Genomic DNA, 19,744 nt, shown 5'->3' on the forward strand with positions numbered 1-19,744 from the left:
CCACATCTGGGCGGGGAAATACCTGGAGATTGGGGGGGCGGAGGAGGGCAGGGTTAAGGGAGGGGAGGGACCTCAGGGGGGTAAAGTCTGCCTTCCCAAGCAGCCATTTCCTCCGGGGAACTGATGTATGCCGCCTGGAGATTAATTGTAACAGTGGGAGATCTCCAGGCTCCACCTGGAGGTTGGCATCCCCAGGAAGTATAGATGTTTTCTAACATTTCACAAGAGAAAGGCCTGCTTTGTAACAACCCTATTTTCTTAACAGGCACCTTGCCCTGTCTTCCCATCTCCTACCCCTACAGCTGAAGGCTGAATTTAATAACTCTGCAATCGTCTGTTCTGCGTGGATTTAAAAGCCGAGAGGGGGTTGCTTCTTTGTTGCTCAAAAACACACTAGAAAAACAGACCTCTGCTAGCAGCAGTCCTCAGTTCAGTCTAAGCTCTAGTTGGACGTGAAACGGGCTATGCACTGTATGCTGCCTTGGTGTTCATGCGCAAGTGTCCACATGGGTGCTAGTCAAGACATAGCGTTTCATATTTGTTTACTAAGAACTCTGAGGAGGGAACCAGATGGGAGCAGATGTCCATCAGTGGCTATTAGCCACAACATATAGATGGGGCAGTGATGCTCTGTATTCTTGGTGCTTGGGGGGCAACAGTGGGAGGGCTTTTGGAGTTCTGGCCCTGCTGGTAGACTTCCTGAGGGCACCTGGGTTTTGGCCACTGTGTGACACAGAGTGTTGGACTGGATGGGCCATTGGCCTGATCCAACATAGCTTCTCTTATGTTCTTATGTACCTGTTTTCATCTGACCAGGAAGGTCTATGCAGATTCTTAGGAGCTTTGGCTCTGTTCTCTAGGACTTTCCACCCAGCTGGTGTTTACTTGTTTTCCCATCCAGAAGACGAGGGGGGGACAGGTCTGAGTGCGGGTCTGTACACACAGATTAGTGAAATATGCACAGCCCTGATCACGCTGCTGCTGCGGCAACACAGAGCAAACAGCCAGTTAGCTCTCTCTGGCTTCCTGGTTACGGAGAGGGAAGGAAGCCTCTGAGCTGGTTAACGGTGCCTGGAATTAATACGCTCCTTTGGACACCTGTTTTTAGGGACTTTTTTTAAATCACAGGAGTCACTGAATAGAGATCTGGGAGATCTGGCTTGAGATTCGAAATCAGCAATAGATTCTTTTACGTGTGGCTTTTAGGACTGCCGACTGTGAGGCGAGGCCTGAATCACAACAGATCTCCAGGCTGCAGAGATCAGTTCCCCTGGAGAAAATGGCTACTTTGGAGGGTGGACTCTATAGCATTACATCCCTGGAGAGCTTTCTCCCCACCCCAGGCCCCATCCACCCCAGGCTCCCCTTCCAGATCTCCAGGAATCTCCCAACCTGGGTTTGGCAATCCAGGACCAGCTTTGTAAAGGTAAAGATTCAAAATGGCTACTTCCAGTCGAGTCCGACTCTAGGGTTGCGGTGCTCATCTCCGTTTCAAAGCCGAAGAGCCAGTGCTGTCCGAAGACGGTTCCGTGGTCATGTGGCCGGCATGACTAAACACCAAGGAGCACGGAACGCTGTTACCTTCCCACTGAAGTGGTCCCTATTTATCTACTTGCAATTTCTTGCTTTCGAACTGCTAGGTTGGCACGAGCTGGAACTAGAGATGGGAGCTCACTCCATCATGCGGCACCCGGGTCTCGAACTGCTGAACTCCTGACCTTCTACAGCCTGCAGTTCCGCGTCTTAACCACTTGAGCCATTGCAGCTCCACTTTGTACTTTGTACTACTCGCTATTTATCTAGCGTTGGAGGGGGTGCTGAAGCATTTGATTCATTAACATGCATTCCTCACAACAACCCTATAAAGTAGGCTAGTAATACTGTCGCTACCTAGGTAATGGGAAGCTGAGGTGGAGCAAAAAGTGCCTTGTCTTAGAATTCCCCATGATCTTGGAGGTGGGACTTAAGCGAGAGACTTCGGGGTTTGCAGCCCACACTATGCTCTAAGGAAGACCCGTCTTGCAGCGGTGTAGAGATTATTTTCTACATTAACAGGGGCTGGGATCCAAAGCTCTTCATGTTGTGATCCAGCTCAGGAAATATCACTTCTCTAAGCAACGCTGTTGTTAGCGTGGACAGCTTCCAGCTGGGGCCTGGAGATTTCCTGGAATTACAGCTGAGCTTCAGACGACCAAGATCAGTCCCCCTGGAGGAAATGGCAGTTCTGGAGGATGGATTCTCTGGTGTCACATCGCTGCTGGGGTCCCTCCCCTCCCCAAAATGTGCAGGGTATAAATATTTCAATAAATAAGATAAGAGATAAATAAATAAAAGCCTTCCTCTGTTGTTTCTCTCTTAGAGGGCCATCCTGAGCAGGGCTCTCGCCGTCTTACTCAGGTCTACTCACTGGGGCTTATGCCCTGGAAAGTGTTTTAGGATTGCTCTGTTTGTATCTGGCATTCAGAGGCATGCTGCCTAGGAAGCTGGAGGCTCTATGCAGCTATCTGGCTGACAATTGCCAATAGACCTCTTCTCCCATCCACCTGCACGGAGAATTTAGTGGCAGGGAAAGATCTGTCTTTTGTTTCTTCTTCTGCAGCTGTTAAAAGGCACACAGGAAGCTTTCCAGGAAAGGGGAGGGGGGAGATGGCCACTCAGTTTCTCCACTTCTTGCAAGCTTACTTCCACTGCCCCACCCCCACCACCTGCCACCTTATTCCCACCTCTTGGCTTTGTTTTTGCAGCGACAACCTGGTGTCACCCAAGTGGAAGAATTTCAAGGGGCTACATCTGCTCTGCCGGGACAAAATCCGTCTCAACAATGCCATTTGGAGAGCCTGGTACATCCAGTGTGAGTTCTGGGGCCTGGCTGGGGTGGGTTAGGGGTTAAATTCATTCCCTGGCAGCTTTTGCCATCAGAGCTGGTGAGCCTTTCGCTTGCACACAGAACTGAAAACTAGTGGCATTTTCAGCATTTGAACCCCAAAGTTCAGAGTTTCTCCTTTTCCTGTTGTGGTCCTGAAATCTGGATGTCTACCTTTGAAAAACACCCAGGATCCAATCCACCAGGAAACACGTTCTCCAGTCCAATGAATGGAAACATCCAGAAAAACTTGAAAATGTATACCAGATTATAATGTCAATAAATGATTTATGTGGGAGTACAGTTACTATGTGAAAGGATCCATGGCCTGCTGTACAAGCTAACATCAAAATATGTGAGATATCATCACCTGGTCAGGATTGATTTATATGGTTTATTTTCCAGATGTGTTTCTAAAAACTACTATTGACCACTAAGGAAGGCCTTTGTGGCTGAAACGCGCATAGTGTTGTGTTGGTCATTTAATGTTTTCATCAGTTTTGTAGAGGAAATTATAACAGCTTATGTAAAGCTTATTCTTGCTGATTTTTAATGTAGCGTGATATTCAGGCCCGATGTTTTTAATTTTTTAATTATATTATTGTGTACACCATATAATAAATATATTTCCTTTGATACAGCTTGACCCTTGAGGCATTCAGAAGCCCCGGTCACACGGCAAAGTTGCTGCGGGAGAGGCGTGGATGGTGGGCGGATTATCCGGGCGCGATCACACCCCAACATCTGGGAAGTGGAGCGCACCCGTGGTTTACCGCCGACAATGCGAGTTAAAAAACTAGTACCTCCAAGGTAGTAGTAAACGTTTGCCACGGGCTGCCTCCAGGCGCCTGTGGTGTGATCGCGCCTGCGCATGGCATTCCCCTCCAGTCCCTCGTTTACCCGCCGGCGCCAAGGGAAGGACCGGTGGTGTGCTGCCAGCGCGTCTGATCATGTAATCACGGATCAAACTGTGTCGGGGCAATTAGCCATGCCTCCCCCCCAATGTTCCCTCTAAGCCGTGGAGTCTTGTGAGCAAAAATTCTACTCTGTGAGCTACTGGCATTAAAGTTGTGAGCGAGCGATTTAGCTGCTGCATAAATTAGTTTGCTCTGGAGCCTTCCTTCCTGAGCTGAGACAAAAATGTGTGAGCTGGAGGCTAAGAAACGGTGAGCTGGCTCACACTAACTCAGCTTAGAGGGAACACTGCTCCCCCCACACACACACGATATCTGACCCGTGTGACCGGGGCCCTAGTATATTTTGGGTTGACTTTGTTTCCCCCTTCTCCTTTGTTTGGAAACTGCCTGTGTCATCCCTGGAGAAAAGAAATGATTTAGTAGGCAGGGATCTGCAACTTATGGCTCTAGAGCAAACTATGGCTCAGTATGAAACCGACTGAGGCTCTTTGGAAAAGAAAATGAAATCTTTAAGTTCAGGTATTTTGGAGGGGTCAGTGGGATGCTGGAATAAGCCGCACCGGAAGGGATGTAAGGCACAGATTTTTATGGGACATGTCGGCTTCTTAGCTCTGACCTAGACAGCTGAGGCTAGTCCGATCTTGTCAGATCTCCGAAGCTAAACAGGGTTGGCCCTGGTAGGTATTTGGACGGGAGACATCCAAGGAATACCAGGGGAGTGACGTGGAGGCAGGCAACGGCAAACCACCTGTGAACATCTCTTGCCTTGAAAAGCCGACGGGGTCGCCATACATCAGCTGTGATTTGATGGCACTTTCGACCAGCAAAGGACTTCTTAGAGATGCTTTTCAGAAAGGGAAGGGAAGGATTGCCAGCTCTGGGTTGGGAAATACCTGGAGATTTGGGGAGTGGGGCCTGAGGAGACTGGGATTTCAGTGGGGTATAATACCAGAGAGTCCACCTTCCAGAGCAGCCATTTTCTCCAGGGGAACTGATCTCTGTCACCTGGAGATCAATTGTAATAGCGGGAGATCTTCAGCCACCACCTGAAGGCTGGCAACCCTAGTTGGGTTGCCAAGTCTGGATTGGAAAATACCTTGGGACTTTGAGGGTGGAGCCAGGAGAGGGCGGGGTTTGGGGAGGGGAGGGGCCTCAGCATGGCGCAATGCCTTAGAGTCCACCCTTCAAAGCAGACATTTTCTCCAGGGGAGCTGATCTCTGTCAGCTGGGCATCAGTTGTAAGAGCAGGAGATCCCCAGGCCCCACCTGGAGGTTGGCAACCCTAAACCCTATGGAAGGGATAGAGGGGAACATTACCAGTAAATCCAAGTGTGAACCACACACAGATTTAAGCCAGGGCACTAAAACAATTGCATGGGGTGATCCTGTATGTATTTACGACTTACTCTGTGCGCTCCACTTTGTAATAAAAGACTCACAACAGCCAGTGTTTGGGCTGCTAAAACATCATGGATTTTTAACCAGCACGTCAATTATCTGTAATATTAAGCTATATATTTTCAGTTATGCAAATAGGGATTCTTATTCTGCCTCTTCACAGAGCTCTCTCAGAATGCTGGTGTCATTTGGCTTTTTAATTATAAACAGTCGCTAACCCTTCCCTTCCCCTAGAAGAATATTCGGTTTAATTAAAATTTGTGCAAGAGACCTTTCCAGAAAACTGCATGCTAAATCTTAAGCCTTGTGATAATTTTAAGGCAATTTGTAAAAATGACCTTTCCAGACTGATTACTCCGACCACCCGAAGCCCTGAACCTGCTGGTTAAAAAAAGGAAACGATGAATTCATCTCTTGGCAAGCATGGAAAGTTCCAGCTTGTTTTGTTGCATATGGGAAGAATATAGTAATGATTGAGATGCAGAAGTCGTGGAGAAAGCAGAGAAACGATTATATAGATGAGGACTGTCTTTGGGGAGATTGGATTTATACCCCACCTTTCACTACATGAAGGAGTCTCAGAGCGGCTTACAATCTCCTTTCCCTTCCCCTCCCCACAGCAGACACCCTGTGAGGTAGGTGGGGCTGAGAGAGGAAAAGGCAGTTTTCTGTGATTCTGCTATGAGGGATGGCAACCAGGGCTTGCCCAAGTTTTGTTTTTGTTTTTTGCACCCTAGGCAAATTATGAAAAGAGTTGTTTTTTATACCTCACTTTTCTCTACCCTAAGGAGTCTCAAAACAGTTCACAGTCGCCTTCCTTTCCTCTCCACACAACAGGCACCTTGTGAAATAGGTGGGGCTGGAAGAGTTTTGAGAGAACTGTGACTGGCCCGAGGTCACCCAGCTGGTTTCATGTGGAGGCGTGGGGAATCAAACTCGGTTCTCCAGATTACAGACCACCACTCACACACACACACAAACAATTCCTTTAATGGCATTTCACAAAAGTAAAAACATAATATCTGAGAAATAAAAATTCAGGTTCTGCATAAAATACAATTTTGTTAAAAAAAAATTACCCTTTGTTGAGCACCTGCAAAATTTTACTACGTATAGAGGCAGCAGCTAGTAAAAACTTTGCCACGAGTTCAGTTATGTTTTCCTCAGTGCTATTTAAAAGGAATATTAGTTTGTTCGGCGTGGAACAATCTGACACACTACCCAAAATTGGTAATAAAATCCGTTGCCTAATACCAGCATAATAACAACATTCAAACACCACATGGTACACTGTTTCAATAGTTTCATATCTGGAAGGGCAAAGTCTATTGGCAAAGGGAATACCCTGGAATCTTCCAAATAAAATTGCCGAGGGTAAAACATTAAGCCTGGCAAGTGTAAAGATTCTGCGCAATTTTGGAGATTGCAGTTGAAAAAAATAACTGTGCAAGCATCCTGCCATGGGAAATATCCCGTGGTTCAGAGGAGAACAAGTCTTACTGGCTGCATTATACAAGTTCCACAACTCTGCCTCCAGTAATCTGCTCTTTATTTTATGAAACCCCTCCGTTTCGGAGAGCATCAGCATAGATTCAAGAGAGATTTAAGGATCTCAGGTTTTTTTCTATAGTGGCAAGCCAAGGTGAACCCTCAGTCTCAGTTAACATCTGGTAACTATAGCTGGTGGGATCAGAGTTATAGCGCAGTCGGGCCCAGTATTTGAAGGTCATAAGCCACGCCCTCGTAGACATAAGGCTTTGACCACATTCCAGACAGAGGGCTTCGTATGGGGCACAAGGTGGGATCTTTCTTAAAAAGCTTGTATGCATCTGTTCAATTGACTTATTAACTGCCTCAATCCACACAGGGAGTTGGGGCTCCACTTTTATACTGAATATTTTTAACACAGATGGCACAAATTAGTTCCCTCTCTCTGAGAAGTAAAATAATAGGAGGGCATTAACATTTGCCTTAAGGTTGGGCCACCACTCTTAACCACTACACTATGCTGGTTTTGGTGCCTGCCCTCCGCATTCCGCTGACAGAAAATTGCGAAGTCTGGAAATAATATTTTACTTACTGGGCATTCACAATGAACCATGCTGGATTCTTGTTCACAGATGTGGAACGCCGAGAGAGCCCCGTGTGTGGATTTGTCACCCCTCTGGATGGTTCAGATGAGCACAGGAAACCAGAAGTGAGTACTCCAAACTCATTCACATCCCTCATGGAACCCAGGAGGGGAACTTAGTGGCATGTTTGTTTCCTTTCCTTGGCCTCTGACTGGAAAGGATGCTCATGGTGGGGTGGTTCCTGACCCATGCTGAAAGTCAATATAGACGTAGCAGTGGGCATACACAACCAGGGGTTTTTCATGTGCTTTCCCCTGCCATGTCTGCCACACTTATTTTGGTTGTGAAGATATACCTTAATCCGTGATGCGTCCAGGCGACAACAGTCCATATCTCCCATAAGCCAGTGTTCTCAGATGAGAGGTGTCAGAAAACACACACCCATTCTAGTCCCGCTGTATGGAATGGCCCAATCTAGTATGGGCTGGTTCTCTCTCACTCTCACACATACAAAGAGATAGCTCTTGTTGGAACTGGGTGCACTGAAATGGGCATCTGATTCTTTTGGCAAGAGCTGCTTTTGACGCTCCTTCTGGAGTCCTTTGTAGCAAGGTGCAGGTTGCATATTTTCTCTTGTATATTTGTAGTGAAAAGGGCTAGGAACTTGTATATTATTGCAATGTATTGTTGTAGTGTTATAATGTTTAGAACAATCTCGCTATTTTTTATTTATTTCTAAAGCCCTCTGGTGGCAGGGGAACGTGAGCCAAGTGTAGGGACCACAGTGTGGATTCTGGAACGCTGATATCCAGCGGCATTTCAGCCTTCCTGTGGTTTTGGCCTCTGTCTCTTCTGATCTGCTCCAAATACAGATTGCAAACTGGCTCCAAACTCCAAACATCCTAAATTCTTCTGGATTTTGCTAGTCAGTGTCTTCTCTCTGTCTTTAAAAAGGAACTGCAGAAGTTCAGATTCAGGTTATCTGGTGGCTTAAGCAGAACACATACGAAGCTGACATATATGTTAAATGTGTGGCCTACTAAGGTCAGTATTGGCTAGTCTGACTGGCCGAGGTTCTCCAGACAAAGGTCTGTCACACACCCTGTTTCCTGATCCTTTTGACTGGAGATGCCAGGGGTTGAACCTGGGACCTTTTACATGCCAAGCGGATGCTCTGCCACTGAGCCACAGCACTGCTTTCCTATCCTAATGTGCTTCTGTGCAATCGGTGATCTTTTTCAAGCTGCCAAAGCCATCTGTACCCATCTTAACTACTTAACAGGTCATCTCCTTTGGCTGTCCTTCTTTCCCCTCCTTTGGGGAAAAATTGCTTTTTTCTTTATATAGCATCCTTCTTCTTTTTTGTATTTTTCGTGTGTGTGTGAGCGTGTGTGCACCTGAAAGTCATGGTGACCTCAAAGTCATGGCAACCTCTGGCGACTGACTTCTGTGTCCACCTGGGAAGTCATGGTGACCTCTGGTGACTGACCTCTACTGGGGGCCTGGAGGATATCCAGAGAGGTGGCTGAATAAAGCCTGCCCCCGCCTTCCGACCGCTGGTATTTCAAGGAGGTCTCCCATCCAAATACTTGCCAGAGTCAACCCTGCTTAGATTCTGAGATCGGATAAGATCCGGCTTGCCTGGGCTATCCAGGTCAGGGCTATTTAATACCCTTTGTGAGGAAAATCTCTTTGCAGCTTGAAAGCTTGCGATAGGTATGTGGTGAGTCATGAATGAACCTTATCAAGATGGGGGGGGGGGCGGCTTGTTCCCATTTGGAATTCTTCCTAACTGGTTGTTCTTCCTTTGACAGGCTGTCGTGCTCGAGGGGAAATATTGGAAGAGGCGGATCGAGGTGGTGATGAAGGAGTATCACAAGTGGCGCATCTACTACAAGAAGCGGGTCAGGTTTTGCCCTTATACCCTCCCACCCTCATCCTACCCCACCTCTGTGATGTGAATCCCAAGAGGATCAGTGATTGGCCAGCTCCTAAGATGTGAAGCCATAGATCCCTGATCCAGGATCCCTGATTAGCCAGCCCCTGAGATGTGAATCCAGATATCCCTGATCCAGGATCCCCAAATGCCTTCAGTGCTCAACGTTCAAAATTTGGCTTCCATATGCAGAGGCAGGTGATGCAAGAGAACCGCAGAGAGGCAAAAGCCATAGCCAAAGCCTGAGATGAGCAGCAGTTTCACCTGATGGTCGATGCAGTGTCTGTGTGGGCTGCCCAGTTTCCAGTGTTCAAAATGTCAGGTCTTGGAGACTGCTGGTGGCCTTCCCGACCACAGCTTAAGAACCACTTGAGCCCATCATGGCTGAATCTGCTCTGCCTTGTGTACCCTCCCTGGTAAGGGTTGGATCCAGCTGGCTTTTTAATTGAGTCTCTCCCGATTCCCTTTTATACTATAGCCCCCATCCCACAGGGCTTTTGTAGAAGTAGGTCCTGTAATTCTCAGCATAGCCTTTTTGTGTGGACAAAGAGGAACCATCCTTTATCATCAGCAGAAAAGCTGGTTGGTTCCAACCCTAAATCTGGAGCCGGCAAAGGGTTGGATCCAGACTTAATTGGCAGTTTCCACTGGTTCCCCTCTTCCTGGAGCAGACCCCCTTGTATCATTCCTCAGGATCCCCTGTCCCCCGGGAGCAGCACTTCATGGAGATCAGTGGGAGAGGGGGATGGTAGGAAAAAATTCCTTTCTGCCATTGGAAAATGTAGTCCAAGATCCAACCCATAGATTTATCTTTATCCAGGAATTTGGTTAATTCCCCCCTCCCACTTTGACTGTCTTTTAAGAAGTTTAAATCAGGCTTCTGCATCTATTGTTGTTGTTGTTTTTTAACACTGGCTTTTCGTATCATAGTTTAATCGTTTGGGCAAATCTCCTTGAGAGTTATTGGCCGAGAGAGCCATTTTTTAGCCAGTTAAAGTTCTCCAGCCCTGGTCTTTGCACCACCATCCACCTACCCTGGTTTTTCCCTCTGCCAGTGCAACCTTCCTGTGGTGTTTCCTCTTGCAGCTCCGCAAATCCAGCCGAGATTGGGAAGCCCCCAGCCCAAAGCAGGTGAGTGGAGTTTGGAAGTGGCAAAAGGGGACGGCAGCTCTCAGGTTGGCAGGATCTGGCCTTGGTGTGTGTGTGTGGGGGTCCACCTCCCAAACAAGGCAGGGATCCACCTGGGCCACACCTTGCCAAAGGGCCTCTGAGCAACCCGCCTTCTTTCTTGTTCAGGATGATGAGACCTGGATGCCACTAGAAAATTGGTGCAACCAGCTCTTCTCCAACGTGGTCCCCATGCTGTTGAGAGACAAGGAGGAGGAACCAGAAGGGAGACAGCTCTTTGATCTGGACAGCTTCCTCTCGGACATCTCCGACACCCTCTTCACCATGACCCAGCCCCCCTGTTCTCCTCAGCCACTGGCGGAAGAAGGTAGGTCCTAAGACAGTCACCTGGGGCAGCTGCGGTTCATCTTGTAGGGGACCTGCTCCCATTAAGGACTAGGCCAGGAGCTCTGTTTAACTCGACTCTCTGTGGCAACCCAGGTGCCTTTGGAAAGCTGATGGCATTAGGGTGAGACGTGTTCCCAACACCTCACCCTCAGAGGGATGCTGTGTGTACAAAGGAAGTTACAACATTCAGTGGCAATGAGTCTTACAGGGAAATGAGAAGACAGGTTCCTCTGAGAGCAACATCTGTCCAATAGAACCTTCCTTGAGAGCCATACATGGATCTATGGCAATTAAATGGTCCTCTTTGTGCAAGGCAGCACATCCAGCTGCAAATGTCTGAGTTATGTGGCATTCTTTTAAATTTAATTTTTTTAAATTTTTATTTGTATCCCACCCTGCCCCACAAGCGGGCTCAGGGCAGCTCCCCATATATAGAGAAACTATAAATAATAATTCATAAAAACAAAACCAAGTTATCTACAATAGATCAATTAAAATATCTGATGGCAGCTTAACCATTTTAACTACAGTGCCCACTGCGGCAATGTGTGTGTGGGGGGACATTTATGTTAGAGAAAACAGAGTCAGCTGGTTCCGGTGCCAGGTTGGTATACCATACCGGTGCCAGGTTGGTATACCATACCAGTGCCAGGTTGGCAAAGTTATATGGGCAACTAGGTGCTGGTGTCACCCAAAGGCTGCAGCTAGAAGCAGATGTCAGCCTACACGCCCCAGCAATGCTGTTCTTAAGATGGCTATAACTATAACGGCTAAATGAAACTTTCCCCCAAATCTCTGTATTCTTTTCTCTTTCTTCAGCCTATACTGGCAACGCCGACATGATCCAGCCGTACCTGGCCCCGCTGCAGCCAAATCTTGACGATTTCATGGAGATCTCTGGTAGGAATTGCTGTCATCAGAGATCACGGAAGGGAGAAAGAAATGCAATGATTGGGTGCGGAGTGAGGGGAAGGAGCCAGATAAGCCAGTATGGTGTAGTGGTTAAAACGTCAGATCTGAGTTTAAATCTCTGCACAACTGTGAAGCATGCTGGATGGAAAAATCATACTCTCTTGGCCAAATCTACCTCACAGGGCTGTTGTGAGGATGACGTTGCAGGGAGACGAACCATGGTAGCCAGTCTTCAGGTGTCTAAAAACAAAATCTACACACCTTTATACATATACAGGTTGAGCGAGCCATAGCAAGCATTAGCCTCACGGCAAGGTCAGACACTCTCCGATCCGACGTCTTCCTCTATGCAGAATGCTGCAGCCAACCTCCTGGGCAATGTTCCCTCTAAGCTGTGGAGTCTTGTGAGCAAGAATTCTTTTTTTGTGAGCTACTGGCATTAAAGTTGTGAGCGAGCGATTTGGCTGCTGCATCAATTCGTTTGCTCTGGAGCCATCCTTCCTGAGCTAGGACAAAAATGTGTGAGCCGGAGGCTAAAAAACTGAGCTGGCTCACACTAACTCAGCTTAGAGGGAACACTGCTCCTGGGTGTGAGTTGTCAGAGTATCTTGCAGCCTGTTCTGTCCAGATCAGTCCTGGCAGGAGAGAGCAGGAAATGCCGAAGGACAGAGCATCTGAGCTTCTGCCTTCAGTCTAGTCCTTCTGACTCCTTCCTTTCACAAATGAAGCCACAGTTTTTCCAGGCTGCCTCAGTTGATCTAAATGTGGCTTAGACAGTGATGGCAGGAAGTGACGCATCTGTACTTTTTTTTCTTTTTAAGAGAGAATAATTGGACGATCCATAGTGGAGGTGATGTCTTGATAACCTTGGCCCACAATCTGAGTTACAGCATATCTACATTACAAACTGAAACCAGTTTCAAACCTACTTTAAATGTTACGGCTCTCAGTACAGGATTCCTAGAAAACGTAGATGTGGAAAAGGCCAGCGATGTCTCGCAGGGGACACCCTTGCAGAATTCCAGTTTACACGACTCTTTGTGGTGGTGGAGGGGAGCTGTGAAAATTAAACTAGTTTCAGTTTGTAATACAGATATGCCCTCTAAAAGTCCAAAGTCCAAATAAGAGCCTTGTTGGATCAGACCTGGGTTCCATCTAGTCCAGCATCCTTTCTCACACATTCTGTAGTATCACCAATACGGCATAGAGACCAAGGTCCTGATGTTGCCTCCTGGCTCTGCTATTCAGACTTTTTATTGGTTCTGAATGTGGAGATTCCCTTTAAGCACGATGTCTAGTAGCCACTGATAGACCTATCCGCCAAGAACCTGCCTAATCTCTGTGTGAAGCCACCTGGAATTCCTGGCAGGGATTTCCACATTTACACTCATTATGTAAAAAAGTATTTCCTTTTGTCTGTCCTGAATCTATGGCCCATCAACTTCATTGGATCCCCCTGAGTTCTAGTATTTTGGGAGAAGGAGAAAAAATTCTCTCTATCCTCTCTTTCTCCCCTGTACATAATTTTATAAAACTGTATCTTGTCCCTCCTTAGTCACCTTTCCAAACTGAAAAATCCCAGACTCTTTAGCCTTTCTTCATAGGAAAGGTGCTCCAACCCCTTAATCACCTTGGTTACTCTCTTCTGAGCTTTTTCCAGTTCTGCAATGTCCTTTTTGAGATATGGCGACCAGAACTGTACACAATATTCCAAGTAGTAGCTTGCTACTTGGACGTTTGCACTACTGGACATTACAACAACAGAGAGAGATGCAAATTATTGTCTGAGTTCAGAAGGGCAAGACAGGGAGGGCTGAACATTGTGAGTGTCACCCCCCCCACACACACACACACAACAGAGAGAGAGAAAGAGAGAGAGAACACACAGGAAGAAACAGGAGGACCATAAATATTTGGAGGAGGGCAAAGTTAGAGCTGCCACCTGCTTGGTTAAAAATAAAGCCCCTTCCCTTGGGCTTAATGGGATACTATGTACCTCGTGATGTTGTTTGCTTCCATGCCATGAAAACCTTCCTGTTTCTACACAATAAGCCTCTATTGTTTCTACACAATAAACCTCAATAAGCTGAGCCCCATTATTAACACGATGGCCCTTTCTGGAGTTATCTACAGTTATATCCCTGAGATCTGATGTATTGCCACCTTGCCATCACGTAGATTAGTCTTAGGTTTTAACTACAATTATATGGAAATTGTTTTTATATGTCTTACTGGTGTATTGTACCCCGCCCTGACCCCGCTTGGGGGGGAGGGCGGGATACAAAACCCATAAATAAATAATAATAAAGGGGCAGAACATTTTTCTTCAGGGCTGTTGGCATCAAAGTGGGGCCCACCCCCTTTGCTGTAGTTCCCCAAATATAGCGGGTGTTACAGGAATGTGAAACTGAACCGTGGTGCTAGACAGAGAGGAAGGAAAACTCTGGTCAAGAAAGGGGAAATTTCAGGGGAGGGTTGGCTGGGGGCTGAGAAAAGGGCAAGGGGGGGTGAGGAGGCCACGGAGTGGCCAGCCTCTCTCATCTCTGATCTCTCGGCCAAACGTGACAATATTTGGCCCCTGCTCTATAGAGCAGAAGAGGGGAAAGGAGCAGATTCCTGGCTTGTGTTGAAAATTGCTTCATATGGACTAGTTATCCTAGAACCATCCTGGGCATAACTTGCAGCCAACGTGGCGTAAGAGAAGCTAAAAGAAAATGGTTCCATTATGGGTAAGGGCAGTATTCTGTTTGTAATCTACTGTCTACTCTCTTAACCAGTTTGGTGTAGTGGTTAAGTGTGCGGACTCTAATCTGGGAGAACCGGGTTTGATTCCCCACTCCTCCACTTGTACCTGCTGATGTGACTTTGGGTCAGTCACAAGCTCTGGCACAGCTGTCCTTGAAAAAGAGCAGTTTGTGTCAGAGTTCTCTCAGCCCCACCCACCTCACAGGGTGTCTGTTGCGGGGAGGGGAAGGGAAAGGAGTTTGTAAGCCGCTCTGAGACTCCAAGTGAAGGGCCGGGTACAAATCCAATCTCTTCTTCTCTTCTTCTTCTTCTAATGAGAGATCCAGGTGGGCAGCCGTGTTGGTTTGAAGTAGCAGAACAAATTTTGAGTCCGGTAGTACCTTTAAGACCTTTGTTGGTCTTCAAGGTGCTTCTTGACTCAACATTTATTCTGCTCCGTAATGACTGAGTGCAGAACAGGGAATGGCTGTTGTCAGGGTTGAATTGGCACGACGAAAGAAGGTGTGCCTTGTATATACACGCGGAGCCATCACCCAGCCGAAGAAATCTGAGCCAGTTAATCATAGGAGTGTAAATACATTTCAAGGGTTTACAGTTGCATGTGTGTGAAAACAGTGATTCTAAAGAAGTGTTCATCTATTTGAGATTTGAGATTATACCTGCGTATATTGTTGCCGACACCAGCTTAGAAGAGGCTTTCCTCCTTTTGAGTGAGAGTGGGGAATGCCTCTTCTCTAGTGGCACCTGCTGTGACCAGTATTCCGTCTAAGCTGAGTTTGTGTGAGCTAGCTCACAATTTTTTAGCCTCCAGCTCACATGTTTTTGCCTTAGCTCAGGAAGGATGGCTCCAGAGCAAACTAATTTATGCAGTAGCCAAGTTGCTTGCTCATAACTTTAATGCCAGCAGCTCACAAAGTAGAATTTTTGCTCACAAGACTCCACAGCTTAGAGGGAGCATTGGCTGTGACATATGATTGCTTTCCCTCCTTTGTAGAAGAGAATGGGAATGCCTCTTCTCAAATGCATCCACATGCAGTGCCATACAGTGGATGGAGTCCTTACAGGGATTCCTCTTTTTGTGAGACAGAACAAAGAATGCCTCCTTTCCTACGGTGTTTGCTGTGGCACAGGATCGCATCACTATGAGCATCAGTGGGTGTGGGTGGTGTAGAGGCATTCCATTTGTTGCAAGAAGGAACGGGAATGCCTCTTCTCAGATGATGGAAGAACTCATAATTATCTGTATTTAATAGAATGAAAACGTCTCTTCCCTGATTAACTGGCAGCATCTTCTTAACACAGCACCATTTAAAAAAATCAATCCATTTGACTAGCTTTGGTTGCACAGCCCAGAAAGACAATGAACGGCAAACGCTTCCCACCAGAAAAGAGACAAACAAGGGTGACTGTTTGAGTTGTCAATCCATGCATTGGATAAGATTGCCAGTTTTCTTACCCAGAACAGAAATTTAAGCAGGTGAAATTTCCCCTAGCGGGGATGTGAAGTGATGATGGGGGAAGGGAAATGTCACCTACCTTATTAAGGTCTGTAGATTGGATGCTAAAAGCTACTGGAACAGGGCCAGTACAACAGTATAACAGTGCTGGGTTTGCCTCTGACCCTTGCTCCCAGGGCTATATTCTCTGGCCATGTGCAGAATGCCCAAGTAACAACAACTAATTCCTACTTAGCTGAGGATGAGGAGTCTGGCTTCTGGTAGGGCTGACCAAATGCTCTCTATTTTTGTTTCTGCTATATTTATTGATATTTTGTCTGTGGTTGCCTTTCTCTACTTTTTTGTGGTTTGTTTTGCAGATTCCTTTTAGGTACCCATCCTATCTATATAATGTATATGGTATTTGTATGCACAATGTGCATCATCATTTCATTTATATATAGCAAACGATGCTGGTTTTAATGGCGCTCAAGTCATATTGGAAAAGGCATAGGTTTTATTTTATTTTATTATTATCTCAGTTCTACCTACCCCACCTCTCCCAAAACTTTGGAGACGCATCGGAAACTGCAAGTGGTCCACAGAACACAGCTGCCAGATTGCTGACAGGAGTGTCCTGGTTGGTGCATGTTACACCTATCCTACGGCAGCTGCACTGGCTCCCAATTAGTTTCTAGTGCCAATTCAAAGCGTTGGTAGGTACTTACCTTTAAAGCCCTAAATGGCCTGGGACCCTCATACCTTCGGGACCAGCTCTCCCGGCACGATTCTCCCCATCTTCTCCGAGCTTCATTTCAGCATTTATAAAGAGCCCCTGGTCCACGAACTGTCCAGCTTTGTGTCAACAAGAGCAAAGGCCTTCTCAGTAGTGGCCCCCCACTCTGTGGAACCAGCTGGCTAAAGAGGTGCATGCCTTGCAGGACCTCCCTTGGTTCCATAGTGCATGCTGATCTTTTTCGGGCAGCCTTTGAATGATTGTAGGGTTGCCAACTCTAGGTTGGGAAATACCTGGAGATTTGGGGGGTGGAGCCTAGGGAGGTTGGGGTTTGGGCAGTGAAGTGACCTCAGCAGGTTATAATGTCATAGTGTCCACCTTCCGAGGCAGCCATTTTCTCCTGGGGAAACTGATTGGTGTAGGCTGGAGATCAATTGCAATACCAGGAGATCTCCAGGCCCCACATGGAGGTTGGCAACCCTAAGCCATTGTGATCTACCAGGCAGCTGGTATGCTTCAGCTGTGTCTTCACTATCCATGCATCCTACCCTGCTTAATAGTGGATAGATTTTAATGGGGTTAGGTTTTTAATCATTTTATATTTTAAAGAGTATCTATTGTAGCTTTGTATGTTTTTTTTATCGAGTGTATTCTATATGCTGTTATCCGCCCCAAGTCCCGTTCGGGGGAGAGGGAGTGGGATATAAATTTGATAGATAAATAAATGAATAAAACTGCTTTTGAGGTGACTAACAAAAGAATGACCACTTTGAAACCTTTGGCAATAAAACTTCCCTCTAATGATAAGACCCTACATTAAAACTGGCAGGTGTTAAAACCCAGCAACGTAAACGAATCATAGACATAAAGCCGGCAGCATAAAATTGTCAAGAACATAAAAGCAGGAATTTTAGGGAGAGGATTCTATGCAAGAAAATGGAAGGTGGCATGAAAATAAAGACTCATAGGCTCAGCTCGCACAAGAAGGAAGCGAAATCAAAATGGGGATTTGGAAGCTGAAACCAGGACTGGCAACCTGTATGTGGACCCTGGAGATCTCGTGGCATTAAAACTGATCTCTGGACCACTGAGATCGGTTCCTCTGGAGAAAATGGCTGCTTTGGAGGGCGGACCCTCTAGCATTATGCCCTTCTGAGGTCCCTTCCCTCCTCAAACCATGTCTTCTCCATGTTCTACCCCTCAAATCTCCAGGAATTGCCCAACCCAGAGTTGGCAACACTAGCTGAAAGTGCAGAGATCAGAATTTCAGTATCACCTCACCTCACAGTCTTGGGCATATTTTTGCCCCTTTCGGGGAGATCTTTTCTCCTTCTGAGAAGCGAAGCTTCAGCTAGGCTTAGAGGCCAAGGCCCATGTTCCTCTCTTTCCCATCTGCTGTGTTGAGGGGGGGCTACAAATGTCTCCGTTTTTTCTTCTGGGTGTTTCTTTGGGCCGCTGAGAGTTTGCTGACAAGGCAGGGGAAGGAGGTCTGGGGTGAGGTCAGCCCCACGGAGGCGGCCGTAACTCCAAGGTAGTGGTAGTGGTGGAAAGGTCAGCACCTCTGTCCTCAGTGAGATTGCAGGCCTGGCTGCCTGTCAGTCACAGGGCAGAGCCCCTGGCAAATGAGGAACCAACTCTGACAGGCCGGAGAGGAGAGGAACGTCAGGCATATGGAGGAGGCCTGATGGCAGGAGCACAGCAGCCCAAAGGGATGGTGACCGAGTACCGCAGACCCACCGCAGCAGGTAGGAGACAGGGGGAGCCTGGTCCGCAGGGAGGAGGGGGAAGATATATTGCCCGCTTGGACTTCCTTCTCTCTTAAGTCTGTATGCGTTATGGGGGCTGGTGGTGGAGGGCAGTGCTCTCCGGATGGCACTCACAGTTCTCTGCTTCTCACAATAACCCTGTAAGGTAGGCTAGGCTGTGAGATAGGTCACCCTGCACACTTTACAGCAGACCTTTTTTGTGCCTACCCCAATGACAACACAAAACATCGGCTACACCTACACGCTGTTTGAACTGGGTGTTTCAACTGTTTCTTGGCAATAAGGGTTACAGGGTGTTGATTCATGGGTGGCAAATGAAGCTGCCTTATACTTGGTCCATCAAGGTCGATATTGTCTACTCAGACTAGCAGCAAACTCCCCCCCCTCCCCCCCAGGTCTTAGGTGTTTTTAGTCTTTCACATCACCTCCTACCTGATTCTTTTAACAGGAGATGCTCGCCGGGCACTGATCCTGGCCCCTTCTGCATGCTAAAAAGATGCTCCGGCACTGAGCCACAGCCCCACAGAATAAAGAGACCCAGTTGGTTACTGCTCCGGCTGCTGCATTTTGCACCAGAAAGTTTCATGTTGTTTTTGTAAACCTGTTTCACGAAGGCTCTGTTGTGGTGGCTCTCTTAGTGGGAGAGCGGACAGGGATGGCAGTTCTACAAGAGGGCCTGGAATGTTTGGAATCCTTATGGAACAGCATTTCCCAGAGTCCCGTGCAGTCTTTTGACAGTTCAAATAGGCTTTGAACTCTGCAGTGTAGCAATTGCGAGCCTTATCACAGCTTCCATTCGCTATCTGTAAAATGCAAATAGCGCAGCAATGTGGACTGTGTATATACCGTGCCATCCATGTGCCTGATATTTTTATAGCATACACATAACAGAGATGAGTGTCTGCCTCCAAAGAACTTCCAATCTAAAGTCTGATAATGTGGGGAACAGAAAGGGCTGGGAGAGACCCACATCGGAACCAAGAGAGTAAGCACAGCCACCCAAAGACCAAATTTGCATCTGCCTCTTAAAAGTCTCTTCTGCCCTTGTCTCATTGTTGATTTGGATTGCTAAAACCAGAGAAACGGTTTAAATATTGAGTATCTGAATGGATTGTAGAAGTGAGCGGATTGCTCTGCCTCTGTTCCTTTATTGCTCTAAGAGGACATGCCTTCATTCTGGTGTAACTAGAGGAATGTATACAATTAATTCTGGAACTGGAACATCTTTCCTCCTCTTCCTCTACATTACCAGCACACACAGATGCATTGCTAAAACATTTCAAAAAAGCAACTTCGATGCAGCCATGTCTGCGATTCTTTCTCTGTGTGTGCAGCGGTAAAAGAAAACTATGCAAAAAGAATGTTGACATGTCTGCCCATGTCATTGCAGAAAGACTGCCGTTTTGTTGTTTTTCATTATTTTGTGCATCAGGAATGGGTGGGGCAGA

At 47.0% G+C, this 19,744-nt stretch overlaps 1 protein-coding gene across 1 annotated transcript in view; it reads left to right on the forward strand.

The window, feature by feature from the left end:
• The window catches only part of MLXIPL (MLX interacting protein-like), a 54,779-nt gene that overhangs the window by 8,603 nt on the left and 26,432 nt on the right, over positions 1–19,744 (forward strand). Inside the window, exons 2-7 of the mRNA XM_015413539.1 lie at positions 2,745–2,851; positions 7,299–7,375; positions 9,065–9,154; positions 10,273–10,317; positions 10,483–10,681; positions 11,521–11,601. Coding sequence (XP_015269025.1) covers positions 2,745–2,851; positions 7,299–7,375; positions 9,065–9,154; positions 10,273–10,317; positions 10,483–10,681; positions 11,521–11,601 — 599 coding nt within the window. The remainder of the gene's footprint in view (positions 1–2,744; positions 2,852–7,298; positions 7,376–9,064; positions 9,155–10,272; positions 10,318–10,482; positions 10,682–11,520; positions 11,602–19,744) is intronic.

This window comes from Gekko japonicus, unplaced genomic scaffold, assembly GCF_001447785.1.
Source record: "Gekko japonicus isolate JY-2015 unplaced genomic scaffold, Gekko_japonicus_V1.1 scaffold250, whole genome shotgun sequence".
NCBI lineage: Eukaryota > Metazoa > Chordata > Lepidosauria > Squamata > Gekkonidae > Gekko > Gekko japonicus.